The 16,033-nt window shown below is 52.1% G+C and overlaps 4 protein-coding genes across 4 annotated transcripts; 3 read left to right on the plus strand and 1 right to left on the minus strand.

The window, feature by feature from the left end:
- Positions 1-260: 260 nt before the first annotated feature.
- On the plus strand, positions 261-2,085 carry N7539_001488 (splicing factor cactin; the record flags this gene model as incomplete). The annotated part of the gene is made up of 2 exons (XM_056931091.1): positions 261-764; positions 838-2,085. 2 exons carry the CDS (start codon positions 261-263, stop codon positions 2,083-2,085), a joined length of 1,752 nt encoding a protein of 583 aa, XP_056793122.1.
- Positions 2,086-4,323: 2,238 nt separating this feature from the next.
- On the plus strand, positions 4,324-5,413 carry N7539_001489 (uncharacterized protein; the record flags this gene model as incomplete). Its single annotated transcript, XM_056931092.1, has 2 exons — positions 4,324-4,926; positions 5,063-5,413. The coding sequence occupies 2 exons, from the start codon at positions 4,324-4,326 to the stop codon at positions 5,411-5,413; spliced, it is 954 nt and encodes a 317-aa protein (XP_056793123.1).
- A 120-nt stretch (positions 5,414-5,533) lies between these two features.
- N7539_001490 (uncharacterized protein) lies at positions 5,534-6,085 on the plus strand (the record flags this gene model as incomplete). Its single annotated transcript, XM_056931093.1, has 1 exon — positions 5,534-6,085. One exon carries the CDS (start codon positions 5,534-5,536, stop codon positions 6,083-6,085), a length of 552 nt encoding a protein of 183 aa, XP_056793124.1.
- Positions 6,086-15,195: 9,110 nt separating this feature from the next.
- Positions 15,196-16,026, minus strand: N7539_001491 (60S ribosomal protein eL34; the record flags this gene model as incomplete). The annotated part of the gene is made up of 4 exons (XM_056931094.1): positions 15,196-15,387; positions 15,660-15,783; positions 15,924-15,937; positions 16,003-16,026. 4 exons carry the CDS (start codon positions 16,024-16,026, stop codon positions 15,196-15,198), a joined length of 354 nt encoding a protein of 117 aa, XP_056793125.1.
- Between the last annotated feature and the right edge of the window lie 7 nt (positions 16,027-16,033).

Below are 16,033 nucleotides of genomic sequence, written 5' to 3' on the forward strand. Positions count from 1 at the left end.
TGGCTTTTGTTGACTTGCGAACTGTAGAAACTCACCCGGATGGTTGTGGATAGCTGCCGGGCCAATCTCACTGAAGCGCGGCTCCGGGGAAAGTTAGCCGCACGCTCCCACTCACTCTCCGCCGATCGTCTACACCATCTTTCTGCCGCGCGACGTCAGTTGAGTCGCTACCGAACCGTCTCCAAACGGAGAAAGCTTATAAACTGAGTGCCAGTCTTCAGCGATTCTATCAATAGAGCTTGACAGAAGCTCCGTCTGAAATGTCCGACCGCCAAGCTCAACGGCGTAGCCGATCGCGATCTCCCTCTTCCTGGCGACAGCCCCAGCATCGCCATCAGAAAGGACGAGATTATCGTGAACGACAAGAGTCGAGCCGGAAATGGGATAATGGAAATTCGCGTGGCTCGGGACCTTCTCGAGATATGCGCGATCAAGTCCGTCTCAATCAGTTGCAGGAGGATGTACAAGCTCGAGAGTGGGTTGCACAAGAGGATCTCTTTGTGTTGAAGCAAGCCAAGAAGAAGGCAGAGATTCGAGTGAAGGAAGGGCGCGCAAAGCCTATCGACTGGCTGACCGTCACATTGCGTGTCATCGATCCCACGCGGGATCCTCTTGACGATGAGATTGCCGATTCGGAACTGGACGTGGTAGATCCGGATGGTGTCTTTGAAGGCTTGTCGCAGTCACAGTTGGGGGATTTGGAGCACGATATTGATACTTTTTTGAAATTGGAGTCAAACCCACAAAACCGGGATTATTGGCAGGTCAGTTCGCCTCCCATACGCTTGCACGTTTCTAGTAAAGACGACTCGCTGATAAATGTACCTCTCCGTCCAGACCATGAAAATCATTTGCCGTGATCGTCAGAAGACTTCGGCTCCCCAAGGGCGAGCGTTGAGCTCGGTGGCCGCGGATATCAACCGACTGTTGAGCCCCAAATCTTACGAACAATTGCAGACGCTTGAAGTGCAAGTCAAGAAGAAGTTGAATTCCAATGAACCTATCGATACGGACTACTGGGAGGAGCTCCTTCGCAGTTTGACGGTGTGGAAGGCTCGGGCAAGGCTGCGAAACGTTTATCAAGACGTGATCAACGAGCGTGTGCGTGATCTTCGAAAGCAACAAACAGCAGAAGCCGAAGTCATTCGCCAGAAGCTTGCTCCGTTGGCACCCACTGTGCCTGCAAATGATCTGTCGCAGGCGTTGACCGATTCAGCCGAGTACAAGGACTTGGACCCGGACCCATTACTCCACGTCCGCCAGGAAGACAAGGGATTGGAAATTATGGACGAAAGCGCTTTTCTTCGTCAAGTGGTGAGTGTTGTCGCAACTTTGCCTCGTGAGTTCCACAGCGTCTCTAACTCTATTCCCCAGGCTCAAGAGCGTCAGAAAATCCTGCGGATGGGATTCGTTCCTCTGCGACACCGTGGTGCCGAAAGAGTTGCCGTTGTGACGAGCAGCGGGACGTCAACGAGTGCCGCACCATCGGGCGCACCGGGGCGATTCTCTGCCATCCCTAATGACGACTTTTCTCAGGCCACCAAAGCTCTCTACGAACGGGAATTGGCTAAGGGTATCAGTGAAAATGAAGAAATCTTCACCAGTGAAGAAGCCGTGACAACAGCGTCAAAATCTCAGTGGGCGGACAAGTACCGACCCCGAAAGCCCCGGTACTTTAATCGGGTTCAGATGGGATACGAATGGAATAAGTACAATCAGACCCATTACGACCACGATAACCCGCCACCCAAGGTGGTCCAAGGCTACAAGTTCAACATCTTCTATCCGGACCTGATTGACAAAACCAAGGCTCCAACATACCGCATTGAACGAGAAGCCGGTCGGAAACGCGGACAATCTTTCGCCGAGGCTGGGGAAGAAGACACGTGCCTCATACGGTTCACCGCGGGGGCGCCGTACGAAGACATCGCGTTCCGCATTGTCGACAAGGAATGGGACTACAGTGCGAAGCGCGAGCGAGGATTCAAGAGTACTTTCGACAAGGTGCGTCCCTCCCTCGGCTGTAGCTTAGCGGACCGACCTTCCCGCCGCTGGACGGCGAAGAGCGAAGAACACTTCCACTGACCAAGCCTTTTTCTTTCTTCTTTCTACAGGGAATTCTCCAGTTACACTTCCAATTCAAGAGAGTGAGTTCCTTCCCCTCACCCTGAAGATTCTCACACAACATGGGAACTCTGCGCCGATGTGATCAGTGCTAACATGCTATTCAGATCTATTATCGGAAGTAAACCCACTTTGATTTCTTCGAAGATCCGTCGAGGTCACGGTTGCTGCATATTGCCGACGAGTATGTGATGGCCCATTACCATCTGCAGGCCCGAGGGCGGAACAGTCAGATCTTCGGTACGCCTGTTTTCTCAGGCGCTAACCGCTTAAGCTTGGCGACTACCGACCGCAACTGCCAACGACCGATTGGCTTGGAAACATTCATCCTCTCTCATCTTGATTGTACACATTTCTTGCGAAAAGTAAAACAGAAAGCTAGACCTTTCCCGCATGTGTCCACGTGTGGATCTAATCTCAAATGCTTAATGTGACAACTGTTTAATATCGCCTATGGACCGGTTCCTCCCACATCCTTGGCCGACTCGGGCAAGCGGGTTTTGAGGAACGAGTTCGAGACTTATTGCTGTCTCATTCTCGCGACTTCCCGCAAAGCCCCTGCAGCCACTCTGAAGACCTTCAACAAGTTGCCACGGAACGTCACGGAGCCTGTATGATGGGGTCCGGTGGCACCTGACAGGTCTGCAGCTGCCAGTCGAATTCAAGCGCTTCCTTCGATGTTGAGGACAAGGCTCTGGAGCAGACAATGCCTGCGTCCTTGGGCAGGATCACAATCCCAAAGAAGCGGTGCTTTCGTCTTGACCTCTCTTTCGTCTTCGATCTCACGGTCCATTCAATGCTGGTGAAGAACTTCCAGAAATGAACTCAGTCCAACCGTCAACTTCCAGAAGCATCAATGGGCTGGATATTCCATTTAGGGCCGCAAAAGTGGCAGGTTGAGCAGCGAATTCTGCAGGTCTCCGTGCTTCGTAGATTCTTGACCTCCTCGACCGTGTCCGCCAGGCTTCACGCTTATTTGACGAAGAAAGGAACTATCGCCTGTCGGCGTTTTCGCTCAACTCAACCACGACTTCAGTACTTTTGGTGTAGCCCGTCGCTTCGACCCACCTCGACCCGTTGGAGGATCATTGGCCACTCTGTGTACTATGGGACCCTTGTTCCACAGGGCACGAAACAGGAAAGACGGCGATGTTCCTCGTGCACAAAATAATGGCACTGCAGGACTAGAAGAGGTCCTGGCACTAGATCTCTACGCCTCTTTGTCTTATCCCCAACTCCTGGATGGCTACGGACGCTCTGCTCTTGCTCGGTGTGTCTGTCTTTTTTTGTCCTCTCCAATTTTTGGTGGATTTGCATTGTTTCTCATCCTTCCCTAGCGCCCGTTAGTCCATTCTTTAGATGCCTTGGCTCTGCTACCAGTCACTCTATCGGTGAGGTGACTCCATCTGAAAAAGCATCGTCGGTTTTTTTCCCCATTTTTGTTTTTTTTTTGCACCAAGTCAACTCTATGTGGTTTTGCATGGTACATTGAACTAGTCAATTCGGTCGATCAATTCGACAGTAGTACCGGTTCGTGCATTGGAAAAGAACGCTGCCATGATGCGATAGCTCAAATCTTGAACCCTTTTCACTGCCTGGCCACAGATTGGACAGTTGCCTGCACTGTTTTTTTTGGGGAGGCTTAGCCCATTCTCATATACTTCACCGTGGCCCAGATGTTTACCGAGAGGGACATTTTGAAACCTTAACCTATACCTTCCTTTTTGCGCAGTCCAAGTTGCGTCTCATATCGCAAGTGCTCTGGCAGTTTGTACGGTGGTCTGGCTCACTCACATGCTCAGCACTCCTGGCCCACGGTCACTGGTGCCTGTCAGGCTGCCCTCTGTCCAGATGGAAGTTTCCATCCCATATCGCCCTCTAGGGCAGAATCAAGCAGTGGTTCGTGTCCCAAGGCAAACACCACAACAAAAACAACAACCACAACAAAACCCACACGAACATGAACATGAACACCATCGACAACAAAAATACAGACCTCTTTGGAAGGGTTCCCACGCACACGTTGATTTTCACCAAGTTGCTTCGCACATCAGCACTTCACCTCTGTCATCTTGTTCTTCTTCCTTCAACCACTGCCTCCTCAAAGATCACTGTCTTACATTCAAAGCTTCCTCCCCACGTCACTCTCCGATGGCTTGTCTCGCAGATTCACTTGACGCTCACGGAGATCTGTCCATCATGAATGAGTTTCAAGTGATGCACTCTTACCTTCCCGTTCCTTCCAACCCTGGCCAGTCTGATCCTTTGGACGAAGCTAGCCTCGCTGCAGTCCTCCTGAATAGTACCGTTCCTGAAACTCCTGCGCCTCCCTTGATCCCTTCCCCTTCCCAACCCAGCCGGCTTAGCTCCCGAGCCCCAGGACCTGGAGATCACAGTGGGACCACAGTGACCTCAGGAGGAGCCCCGGCTTACTATTCGGGACACTCGCAAGGCTGCAGTCAGCCCAGTCCTCCTTCGTCGGTCCACGAGATGGCCCCTTGGGCCAGTTCCACCTGGGCATCCTCGTCCCCGCGCTACCCTGAGGACGCAGTAAGCTCAGAGGTCGACATTTCCAAGGCCAGCGGCACCTCACCGGCTGCGACTCCAGCTACCAGCGAGCTCGAGTACGGTAGGGTCGTGCCCTACTCCCAGCTCATCTGGGAAGCTCTTATGGCCGCCGAGGATCACATGCTGCCTCTCCAGGGCATCTACGAGTGGTTCCGGCAAAACACCGACAAGCCCAACGCCGAGTCGGCCAAGGGTTGGAAGAATAGCATCCGGCACAACCTTTCGATGAATGCCGTAAGTGTGCCTTTTTCCGTGGGGTGTGGCTTGTCTTGGTTGTTGGTCCCGATCACTAGGTGGGACCGACACTTGAACAAGAGCAACTTATATTGATCTGACAAGGACAAATATCTGACTCGGCTTTAATGAACAGGGATTCGAGGCCCTCAAGGTGGAGGGTGCAGGTAAGCGGACGCTGAGCTACTGGCGGCTCACCGAGGAGGCGGTCCAGCACGGCGTCCAGTCCACGACTCGATACCGCAAGGTTGGCGGCAAGAGAGGTGGGAACTGCGGTCTCCCTGACACGGCTCGTCAGCGCCCCGTATCGCGAGGGGAAAGAAGAGTGCCGGCATCACCAAGCGCCAAGGCTCGAGTGATGGTCCGAGCAAGAACCGCGCTAGTCGCAGCCGGTCCTCCACGGTGCAGCGGGTTCGAGACGCAGTCCAAGCTCACCCGGGCGTGGTGTCAAGCTCCCCTTCACGACAAGTTCGGCAAATGGGCTTGACTCGCCCACCTCCAGTCTCGATGCCGCCACTGGCCCCGACTCCCTCCTCCCCCCCCCTTCTTCACATGTCGCCCGTGGCCTTGATGACTCCCCCCCCGACACCCTTCTCAGCCGCTGTACATGACGACGCCCCCCAAAGTCGACATGCAGTCGCTGTACATGACCTCCACGCCCTCTCACCACGCTGAACAGCCCCCGGTGCACGACACCTCTCCTCCTCGTCCCCTGCAGCCGCGGGCGGCCTTACAAACGCCTCCGGAGTACGCAGAACAACCACCACTGCACTTCATGACGCCTCCGCAACCCGAGACGCAGCCCTTGCACTTCGCCCCTCCTCCCACCTATCTTCACATTCCGCAAGTGAGCTACGCTCTCCCCTTCGAAGGTCCGATGCAGTCACTGCCAAATGACACCACGGTGACCACGCCCGCTCAGTATCCCGTGCAGCACCAGAACTTTCCGGGTCACCCTCACCTCCACGCCGGCCCTTCTCCCTATCCAGGCCCGGGTTCGTTCGTTTCCTCTTCCCCCACTGGACTGCCATCCCCCTATTACCACCCCATGGCAAGTCAATATGCGGGGGGCGGCCCTGGGGCATACCCTCACTATGACCTCGGAAAGGTGATCGACACCACGGCTCCGTCGGACTGGTGGGGACAGGGGATTTCGTGACCCGGCAGCCGCTACCCAAGTGGGTCAACGGGCGGTGGTGAGTCAGGGTGTTGCGTCCAAATCCTGTGGGACTGACTAAAACCACGAGTCCTCCCCAAAAGTCCCAACCCTCTCTTTCCCTTCTCCCTTCCCTTTTGGCGACCACAATTGAGAGCAAAAGAACTCCCTCTCTCGACAGGATCTCCATGGGTATGAGTCATGACCACACGCGGGTTTTTTTCCCAACGCATCACTCTATTGGAAACCGGAGCATTGGATGGGGCGTCAGGATGATGTTGTTCTGGATGGTTTTTTTTTTTTTTTTTTTTTTTTTTTTTTTGGTTTAGCGTTGGCCAGGCTTATGATGCCTTGCATCTTTCTCTCTTCCGCTGTTGATATCTAGAGCAGCACAAAAAGCAAAGAGGAGATTGAGGGGGATGAGACAGGACGACAGTGGCAGAGAGCGAGAGCGCGAGAGAGAGATGTGCACGGTCGAGGAGGTGCATACGCATGGACAGGGAAGACCACATCTGGACTGGTTCATACAACTTCGCCTGGTCTGACATGCCGTGGAGAGGATGATGTGATGTCCTCTTTTGACAATTTTGGTTTTGAGATACCCAATTTTCCCGGATGAGAAATCCAATCCTTTCATTTCATCTTAGTCTTGGCCTTGTAGTCGTACACAACCATACAAGATCACCTAGTACACCTAGTACACCTAGTACACCTAGTACACCTAGTACACCTAGTACACCTAGTACACCTAGTACACCTAGTACACCTAGTACACCTAGTACACCTAGTACACCTAGTACACCTAGTACACCTAGTACACCTAGTACACCTAGTACACCTAGTACACCTAGTACACCTAGTACACCTAGTACACCTAGTACACCTAGTACACCTAGTACACCTAGTACACCTAGTACACCTAGTACACCTAGTACACCTAGTACACCTAGTACACCTAGTACACCTAGTACACCTAGTACACCTAGTACACCTAGTACACCTAGTACACCTAGTACACCTAGTACACCTAGTACACCTAGTACACCTAGTACACCTAGTACACCTAGTATACACCTTGTAGTGTTTCCCACTCGATGGTTAAACCAACGAATGGAAAACAAAAAAAAAAGCCGAGTATAAAATACCTCCTCCGCTGCCCACGAGTTCGTAATAAAGGAACTCTGCGCATTCGCCGCCCGAGCGAGATTGCAACTCCATCCCAATCAGAGTGGTTGTGTCCGGAAACCCCGGAAACGCTCGGTCATGCGATCTCGTCTCCCGTCCCAACCGCAGACTGCAGAGCTGCAGACAGATTCCTTTGCTCCCGCAAGTCGACGACTCGGCTGTTGCATTATCGTCATCGTCATACTCATCGTCACCCAAGGTGGTGATACTGAGTTGCGGCCCGGAGAAGATACATTCCAACTTGATCTTCCGGTCCGCATTCTTCCATTTGAACTGGTCGGGAAACCTTAGGCCCAGCGAAGCGGGAGCCGTCAATTGGAAGGCGGCTGGGTCCGCCGTCCAATGCGGGCAATGCATCACCTGCTGGTGCGCACGGGACTTCAGCTGTCGGAAGATACCTTCCCTGTCGGACTCCCGTGAGCCTTGAGGTCTGGAGCAGGTGCCGCAGTGGCAGTGGCAGTGGCAGGGGGAACTGGATCAGACGAGGAGGCGACAGGGTCTCTCTGACTCGACAAGTACAGGAGGTGTGCGGGACGGGCAGATCAGTCATCACTCATCACTCATCAGCGGCGAGTCGGGTGGACCACCGTTTCAAAGAAGATGTGGAGAGCCGGTCATTTGAGTTCGAGTCTCTTGTCTTGTTACAAGAGACATAATGAGACGACAGACCGTCCGGACTCCGGATACAAGTAAGGTAAGTAAAAACGCCCTTCTGGCCAGGACAAGTGGAGATCAGACAATCAGCAATATCATACAGCCTAGATTGTCAAGTCGCAATCGATCGGAAACATCCTCAAAGATAAAGGACCTGCGATTGTATGCCTCGTCTTTGAAATGGAAGAAGTCGTCCGGGGCTATCTATGTCTAGCGTTCGAGTGCATAATCATGACGATTTGAAGGGAGATCCCCCGACGATGACAGCTCGACTAGGTCAAAAGAAGCACGGGTGCTCGGTGATTCCCAAATAGTAAGTTCGTGCGATCTCCCTGGCTCAGACCACGATTGGGCTCGTCACCGTTGGAGGTCTTTTTATGGATTATAAATCAACCAAGTGCCAAGAATCAAGGGAGAGGGATCGTGATCGACAATTCTAGGCGCAGCCAAGTCCCTGATGTTGTACAGACTACAGACTACAGACTGCAGACTACAGACTACAGACCACAGACTACAGACTACAGACTACATACCACAGACTACATACCACAGACTACAGACCCAGTCGATGATAACCTTCCGCAGTGAGCATCAAGCGCATAGTGCACGATACTTTGTTTTTTCTTTCACCTCTCTCTCCTGGTTTTACCCCGCCTGGAGAGACGCAAAGACCATGACTATGGGACAAAGTTCACGGAGTGGCTCGGCCAAAGACGGTCTACGGAGTGATGTCGTGGGGTCACCCGTGCTTGAGCGTGCTGTCCGTACATGATTAGCGTAAAGCCAGTCAGATATACGTCTAACGGGCCGGTAGGAATGGTTTTCCAACTGCAGTCTTGATAGAAGATCTTCTCCCAAAGGAGCTCGTCTAGATTTTCCACTTTGGAGACGTAATTTAGGGTAAATCTGGCGGATCAGCAAGTGAGCTGAAGCACAAGCCTGATTCTCATACCTTTTTCTTTTTGATCTTTTCCATTCTGCGCATCAGAACATTCATTAACCCAATTGCGTAGCAAAGATCCGGGTCATAAGGAGGATCGGCGGTCGAAGCGCGGACATTTGACCAGTGACAGTCTGGGTAGTAGTAGCCTAGTAGGTAGTGTGGTACGGGTGATTTAGTGGTAGTGGTTCTCCTGCGAGCGTAACTGCGTAGTCAAAGTCGACCCAACTTGCCGGCGTGGCAGCGACTACAACAAGGAGACGGTCATGTCTAGCTTTTCGTGCCGGTGTAGATGCTTTGGAGTTGCAAATGGTTGAACTGCTCTTGATCTCTGGATGCAACGAGTGGAAGTTCAGTACCGTTGCACGAGCACGGGAAGATGGCCGGGGATCCATATCAACGATGCTTAACCTTATACCCGAATCTCCGAAGATCTCATCGGAATTATTGAAAATTCGTCACAAAATGTGGTTCCCTCGACCAAAGGCAACCTTCCCTCCCCCCTCTCTTCGCGTCCATCTTCTTGATCTATCAATTCCTTCTCCATCGACTCATGGAAGGATGACTTTGCTTTTTTGACGCACGCTCGCGCAGTCTACTTCTTGCCTGGACTCTCGCATGGCTCACAGGTAGTGAGAAAAGCAAGTTGCCGTCTCGCGCTTGTGGCTGTCAGATGATCCAGCTCACCCGCCGTACGCTAGTCCACCTGGAAAGTTTATCCGTCAGCTTTGTTCTATCTTTCTTTGATATAGGTCCTCATACACATGCATGATGCAGACGCTAGTTTCAATAGTCCAATAGCCGGCGTGGGCTGTGATGTGCCCGACCGCCCAAGGGTGATGCACTATTGCACTCCCCATCTGAATAAGCGCATAAACCTTACCCCTGCGGTCGGTTGGTTTTCCTACCGAATCAGCGCACTGGGAACTGCGGTTCGCTGGGCAGAAAGGCAAATGGGTAGCCCTGGATGATGGCGGTCTGCTGCGAAGAAGCGGCAACTCAAATTCTCTTGGCGGATGATTCACGAGCACGCTGTCTTTTCGACTGCACTTCAAATCCCGCTGCTGCATTCGAAGTACAGTAGGTCTACGGGGACAGCATAATACGCTATCGATAGGTCGGAGTCAGTGCAAGGTTGTCTGGTTTAAATAGGATAATTAGTAGGTGTTGCACCACAGTCACACTCGAGTTATCACCACATATATCTCAAGTAGAAAAATCATCGACTTTAAAGAAATACGATATTAACTCACGTCATAAGCCTTGTGTAGCTGATGATCCAGCAGCAACCTAATATTTGCCTGGTGCTCAGCACACGCTCGAAGTCGCCAAGATCGACTGCCGATTGGGCTAATGGACCAAAACGCGAGTACAAAATATAGGGCCTTTTCCTATGCCAAGTCTCAAATACGGTGCTACTACCAAAAGACATGGAAGCGCCGAGAGTGACAGTGACAGCGGGAGAAGTTCTCAGTCAGTTACTTAGTATAGTCGAACCAGACCAGGATGGCGTGCACACGACAGGATGACTCGCCCCGCGGTCTTAGCCCAAAGATGGGTCGACTGAAACATGCTTCGTGATTCGCTCACATATGCCCGGAATATATTTCCGGAACCCCCTGGCCAATGAGAGTAGAAGCTGGGACTGATAGAGGCCTCCTGCGCTGCACTTTTGTGAGCTCTCTCCCGACTGACTACACATCTACAGTCTCTCCGGTCACTGCAGGGTACCGGTGCAGTGTGCGTCGCATTTCGCACTCGACAGTGCATGCATCTGTGTGAATCCAGCGATGTATTCGACGATACGTGATGTTTCTGCCAATCGCATATTGTTTCCTTTTATCTAGACCTTCTACGACGTATGCCGAGGGCCTTTGAGGGTTATACATCATCTCAACCTCTTCGTGCCGACACGCCATTCGAAAATGATCGCGAGTCAAGCGGAGACGATCTAGCCAATCTGCATCGGCAACACCGAGCATCGCTTCGTCTGTCTACGTCTGAACGCGTTCAGGGTCTGAACGTGTGGATTAATTGCCGATGAGATGATCCCGAGATTGATCACCCTTCGTGGCGCTGTCTTCTCTTGCCACGTAGATCACACATGGTGGAATAGTGGGCTAAGTTATAGCCCGGACTTACATGCCTAGGTCGTCTTCTGTGATGCACAGCAATAGCTCGGAATGCCACTGATTGGTGTCAAGGGAATTGCCATGAACGTGGTCGAACAACATGGGCCTTGGCGCACGCCCCCTGTCCAAGTGGTCGCAACAACAATGTACGTGTGAGTTGGCAGGTGATCTTAGCGGGTATTTCTCAAGTATTGAGGATCCAAACTCACTTTTACCCCGGACAATTATCGGAGTTGTACCGTGGAATAATGCTTATATAGTTGTAGAGCTGCTTCCGGCTCCATTTCCTGCTTTGTAAGCGAGGTCGGATGGAGATCAAATTAACAATCCTTCCAAGGAGAGGTGAAGCTTATGATCTTCTTTTTCCAGTGTGAGGAGCTCCAATTTACCCTATCTGGATATGCTGGGCCGAGGCTGAGGCAGAATAGGATTGTCTCGACGGCTGCCCCTGGTGACTGATCCAAGATCACAGCCCCGCCGTTCGCGCCGTTGAACACACTAGAGTGTTGATGTGGCTGGTCTAAAGGTTGATGTCAGCTCGCGCAATGATTCCCGGGTCTTTCAGGTCATCCGGTCCCCCTCGATTACCTCATTCTATCCATCCTCAACCCGTCGTGTATCAAGCTCATGGATAAAGTCATGGTCAGTGATGATGAATGGCAGTCACCGTCCGAGCATTCATCTGGTTCCCTGGTTTTCCGGGTAAATCACCAGTCCTGTAGCATGTGCTACACATTCTGATCTAAGAACTCTATCCTCCATGCATTGACTACGAAATTGCGCAAGAGCAGCTCTCTGGGTCGCTTCCATCCTGTCGGGACACCCCGGCGCTTGCTCAGACATCAGGGTTGGTGCTTTCTACCCGATATCCCCCCGATCATCGATATACTCACCTTCAGGTGGGTAGCGGTGCAGCATCTTCTGCATGGACAGGGTTCCAAACCTGTCACTCTTGAATTACTCCACCAGTGAGGTACTTCGATGTGCTCGCAAAAGACACGAAATGTCTCCCGAAAGCGTGGTACCTAGATCAAGACTCTAAAGAGCTGAGGTGAATTCTCGACTTGGCCCATCGACAAGTGACAAATCGACCTCACTGGCCCTTGCACTGACGGATGTTGATCTTGGACCTCCATCCTCTATTGCCGTGTAGTTTACTCTTCAAGTTTAGCGCCCTTGATGAGAGGAAGTGCGCGTACCCGAGAACCTCGGGGATTGGCTGGATATTGGAAAGGGAATCATCACCCACCCGCCATTGCCGCAGTGTTGGAAGTCAACGGGTTATCGTGCAAACGTACCTTGTCCAGGCCCGAGCGGCACTTGTCGAGCTCGGCACTAGGCAATAGGCATTGATTCAAGCTTGTTGGCCTTTCCGAGAGGCTAGCGCGTAGCCGTAGAACTGTACACTTCACATTGTACAAGTGTACATGGTAGCTGAAGGACATCCATTTTGACAAGAGGCAGTAGATCCTACGGTTCCTACCTGCGACCTGGAAAAAACCCACCGCTTTCATGGTCCACCGCTTTTGTCGTGGAGGTTGGTGCTTGAATGTTCAAGGCAGACCTACCTCCATATAGCTGAGGTATCTCGCACATGATGCGTATGCTTGGTTATCATGATTCTGACGCAAATATGTCTCAATGATAGCCCTGCTGACGAAGATGCATCGGCCGCGACTCGGTGACGCTTGGAATCCCCACCAGCCGCACGGGGATTTGTTCCTTCTGGTAACGTGATACGGTGATCCCCGATCCCGTGAGCCGCCCAACGGGATGAGCCAGCCACATCAACGCATCAACTTTGAATTCAATTTGCGCAACCAAAATCTCGAATGGTGTACATTTGACGATGGGGACATCGATTAACCCTACGGCCAACCTCCCTACAGCCACTACACCTCTGCGGAGTGCGGACCCCTTGGTGCGTGCGTGGTCGGCGTTCCTGCCCGCTGATCATGCGGCTGCATCTACCTTCCACCCTCTCTGGCTAATTTCTTGCGCCCAACAGATTCAGAGCCTCCTGAATCAATAGTCCCCCCTTCGTGTAGGAATCAGCGCCTCGATCTTGATGCTTTTGACGGTCTTTCTGGCCTTAGCCGCGAGTAGAGCCGGCTTTTCTTTCTGTTTGATACATCCTTGATGATCGCCTTTTGCAAGTTTATCTACTAGTTCCCCTTTTAATCAGAGTAGTAGGTCTGAAGTCATAGCAGATTAAAAATAAAACACGAAGCTACCTCTTAACCTAAGCCGTCGTCCCACGCGTCTCCGGCTCTATCTGACTAGATCTGGTACCTTGTATTGAACTATTGATCTTAGCTACGGGATGGTTATGGCGGATTGCGCGCTTGGTGGCTACGCGGAGCCGTAGCCAGCCGTCAAGCCGCAAGCCGTAACGCGATTCTAGTCTTTTGGCTTGTTTGGTGAATAGACCCGGCTATTTCCCATGACAGTGTCGGCCTAGGGCATTGTCTAGCCTATCCCAGAGATAGTGGGCATTATGTGTATTGTTTTCACTTTTCAGGGGGTCCAGGCAAATGAGAAGAGACGGGCATACCTGGGAGGAGATGGAAACCTGATCTTAGATTCAGATATGCCTCCACTGGAACATCGGGCAGACTGGGACAAAATCGCCCGGGCCTCTCCCGTTGTTCAAAGTATATATTTCACCGACTGTGAAATATCCCCGGGAGAGTCACGATCACGGTCTAGTATGATCGGATCGCGCTTCCCCCACTACCATCATGGATCTTGTCCAAGAGATAACGTACTTTGAACCTAATACCCGCCAGAGCTGGAAAGTCAGCTAGTCTAGTCCACTGCTTGTACTATACCAAGCCGCGACGTCAGTAAGGGGAAGGGAACTTTCAAACCAGCCCATGGAATGGATGAACAAGCCTGGGTTGCAGTTTGAAGTGGTCCCAAGTTGACTTAGTGCCACAGACAATTCTGAAGACAAATGTTGAGATGACTTTCAAGCTGCACATCCGCCTAGTCGAGTATTCGATTGATGCAGGTTCCTGATATGTGGCAAGCCTTAGGTACGTACTGACCTACAAGCCTGGAGTCCGTATTCAAGATAGGCCCAAGTTCACTCGGCGGGTCGAAGGTTACTTGGCCGCCGGGTTGGCTCCGGACTCACGCCATCTGAGGAAGCTGAAGGGTCTCCAAAGGCAAATTGATGAAGTGCACATAATCTGCAACCCCTGTCGGAAGTCAAGGCGAGTCGATGCGCCCGTTCCATTGTAATGGTATACGATTCCACTGGGGAGTTTCACGACTCTCCCGAGTCAAGTTCTGGACTCCACGCCCCGAAATTTGAATCTCGACCACAGATAATAGCGGTCAGTCAGGCATAGCTTTAGAACCGCTGGTCGATGGGCAACTCGTCCCAGGTGTCGAGTAGTTGCATCTGGTCATTTCAAACTCAAAATAGAATCATGGCTTTTCCGTAGTCCCACGTGTTGCGGTGTGACGTGATGGTCAACTACAGTACACACTACACAAGTACACAGACATTCATTGCAATAGGGGGCGTTGGAACATGTTCCCTAGACACGCAGCGTTGAGATTGTTCAGGGTCAAAGAGATTGGTAGGGCATCGAAAGCAGCGGCTGCAGCACCGAGTCAAAGCCGTCCGATGGCGATAGAGAGAGGGTCGGATATTGATGGAATGACCTCCAAATGCTTGCCCTCGTCCGGTCGATGATATTTGTTCCAGGCCTGGAGAATGAAGTATTGCCCATTTTCCGGAATGCAAGGCGTTGAGCTTGGGGTATCTGCTGGGGCTCGACAAATTATTTACAGACGCTGAAAATGCCTACGTTCGACTACGAGCCAGTTCCAGTCAATCGGCGACCATGTCCGACTGTACGTGGCAGACAAGTCGCATACGGGCTGAGCGACTGAATCCAACGGCGCCTGGACATTATGGAGACTGAAAACCTGGATAGCGAGAAGTTGTGGTATAATGCCGGACGAGTCGCAGCGCAAGACATGGGACGAGAGTGGTTGGAAACATTTCGTGCAAGTATCATGAAGGAAGTAAGAAGGTTGGGTTTCATTGGCTTAGACTCGGCTCATTTCAGGGTGAGCTCGAGCGCTAGCGGTTCCTGTTGATCCTTTTTTAGATTCTATAAGAACCATCTCATTTTTCCATATCGTTCGCTCCTCAAAAGACCAACACCGACGAAAACAGACATTGCTTAGCGCTTGCCAGCAGCCTTCTCCTGGGACTCCTTGAGGACCTTCTTGACGATCTTCTGCTCCTCGATCAGGAAGGCGCGGACAATGCGGTCCTTGACGCAGCCAGCGCAGCGGGAACCACCGTAGGCACGGCTGACGTTCTTCTTGGGGCGGGAGATCTGAGCGTACTCGCGGGGACGGAGGGCGGGGACCTAGAGGTTGAACATGGTCAATTTGAAAAGTTCGCTTTAAATGGGGGGAAAAATCCACACAGGCGAGAGCAGTAGTGCGAGTTATGGGAATGACTCTCAGGAACGCGGGATTCGTGTCCATTGTGTGCAGGACAACGATTTTTTCATCTCCCCGTTTTTCAAGCGCCACCGATGCGCGCGAAGTCGTTCCAGAGTCCCTTCGCTCATCACACCCATCACTCGCAATACTGTGCAAACGCCCGTACCAGACGTAGAACTCAGGAAGCACTCACACCGGGGAGCTTGATGCCACAGTCACCGCACTTGGGAGCAGTACCCTTCTTCTTCAGGTGAAGGTACCGGAGCTCACCACCAGGGGTCTTGATGATGCGAACCTTGTTGGACCGCGTGTTGTACCTGTCAAGCGTAATTTCGTCAATAGAATGTCCCCAAGGTCGACGGATGGTGCGCAGAATGCCCAGTGAAGGCATGGAGTTGATCGTTGCGGGCGGGATGAGGGCATTGTGCGAAAAGTAAGAATTTTCGAGGTAACGTACGGGTTCCGGCGGCGCTGCAGAGCGGAAACCAGTCAATATGCGCGATTCAATCGAATTCTGTGTCGTCGTTTTCACTCACGTATTGCAGTCTGTTGTTAGGCATTTTGGCG

Source organism: Penicillium diatomitis (assembly GCF_028827545.1).
Source record: "Penicillium diatomitis strain IBT 30728 chromosome Unknown utg000002l_segment0_segment0, whole genome shotgun sequence".
In the NCBI taxonomy this organism is placed as follows: Eukaryota; Fungi; Ascomycota; class Eurotiomycetes; order Eurotiales; family Aspergillaceae; genus Penicillium; species Penicillium diatomitis.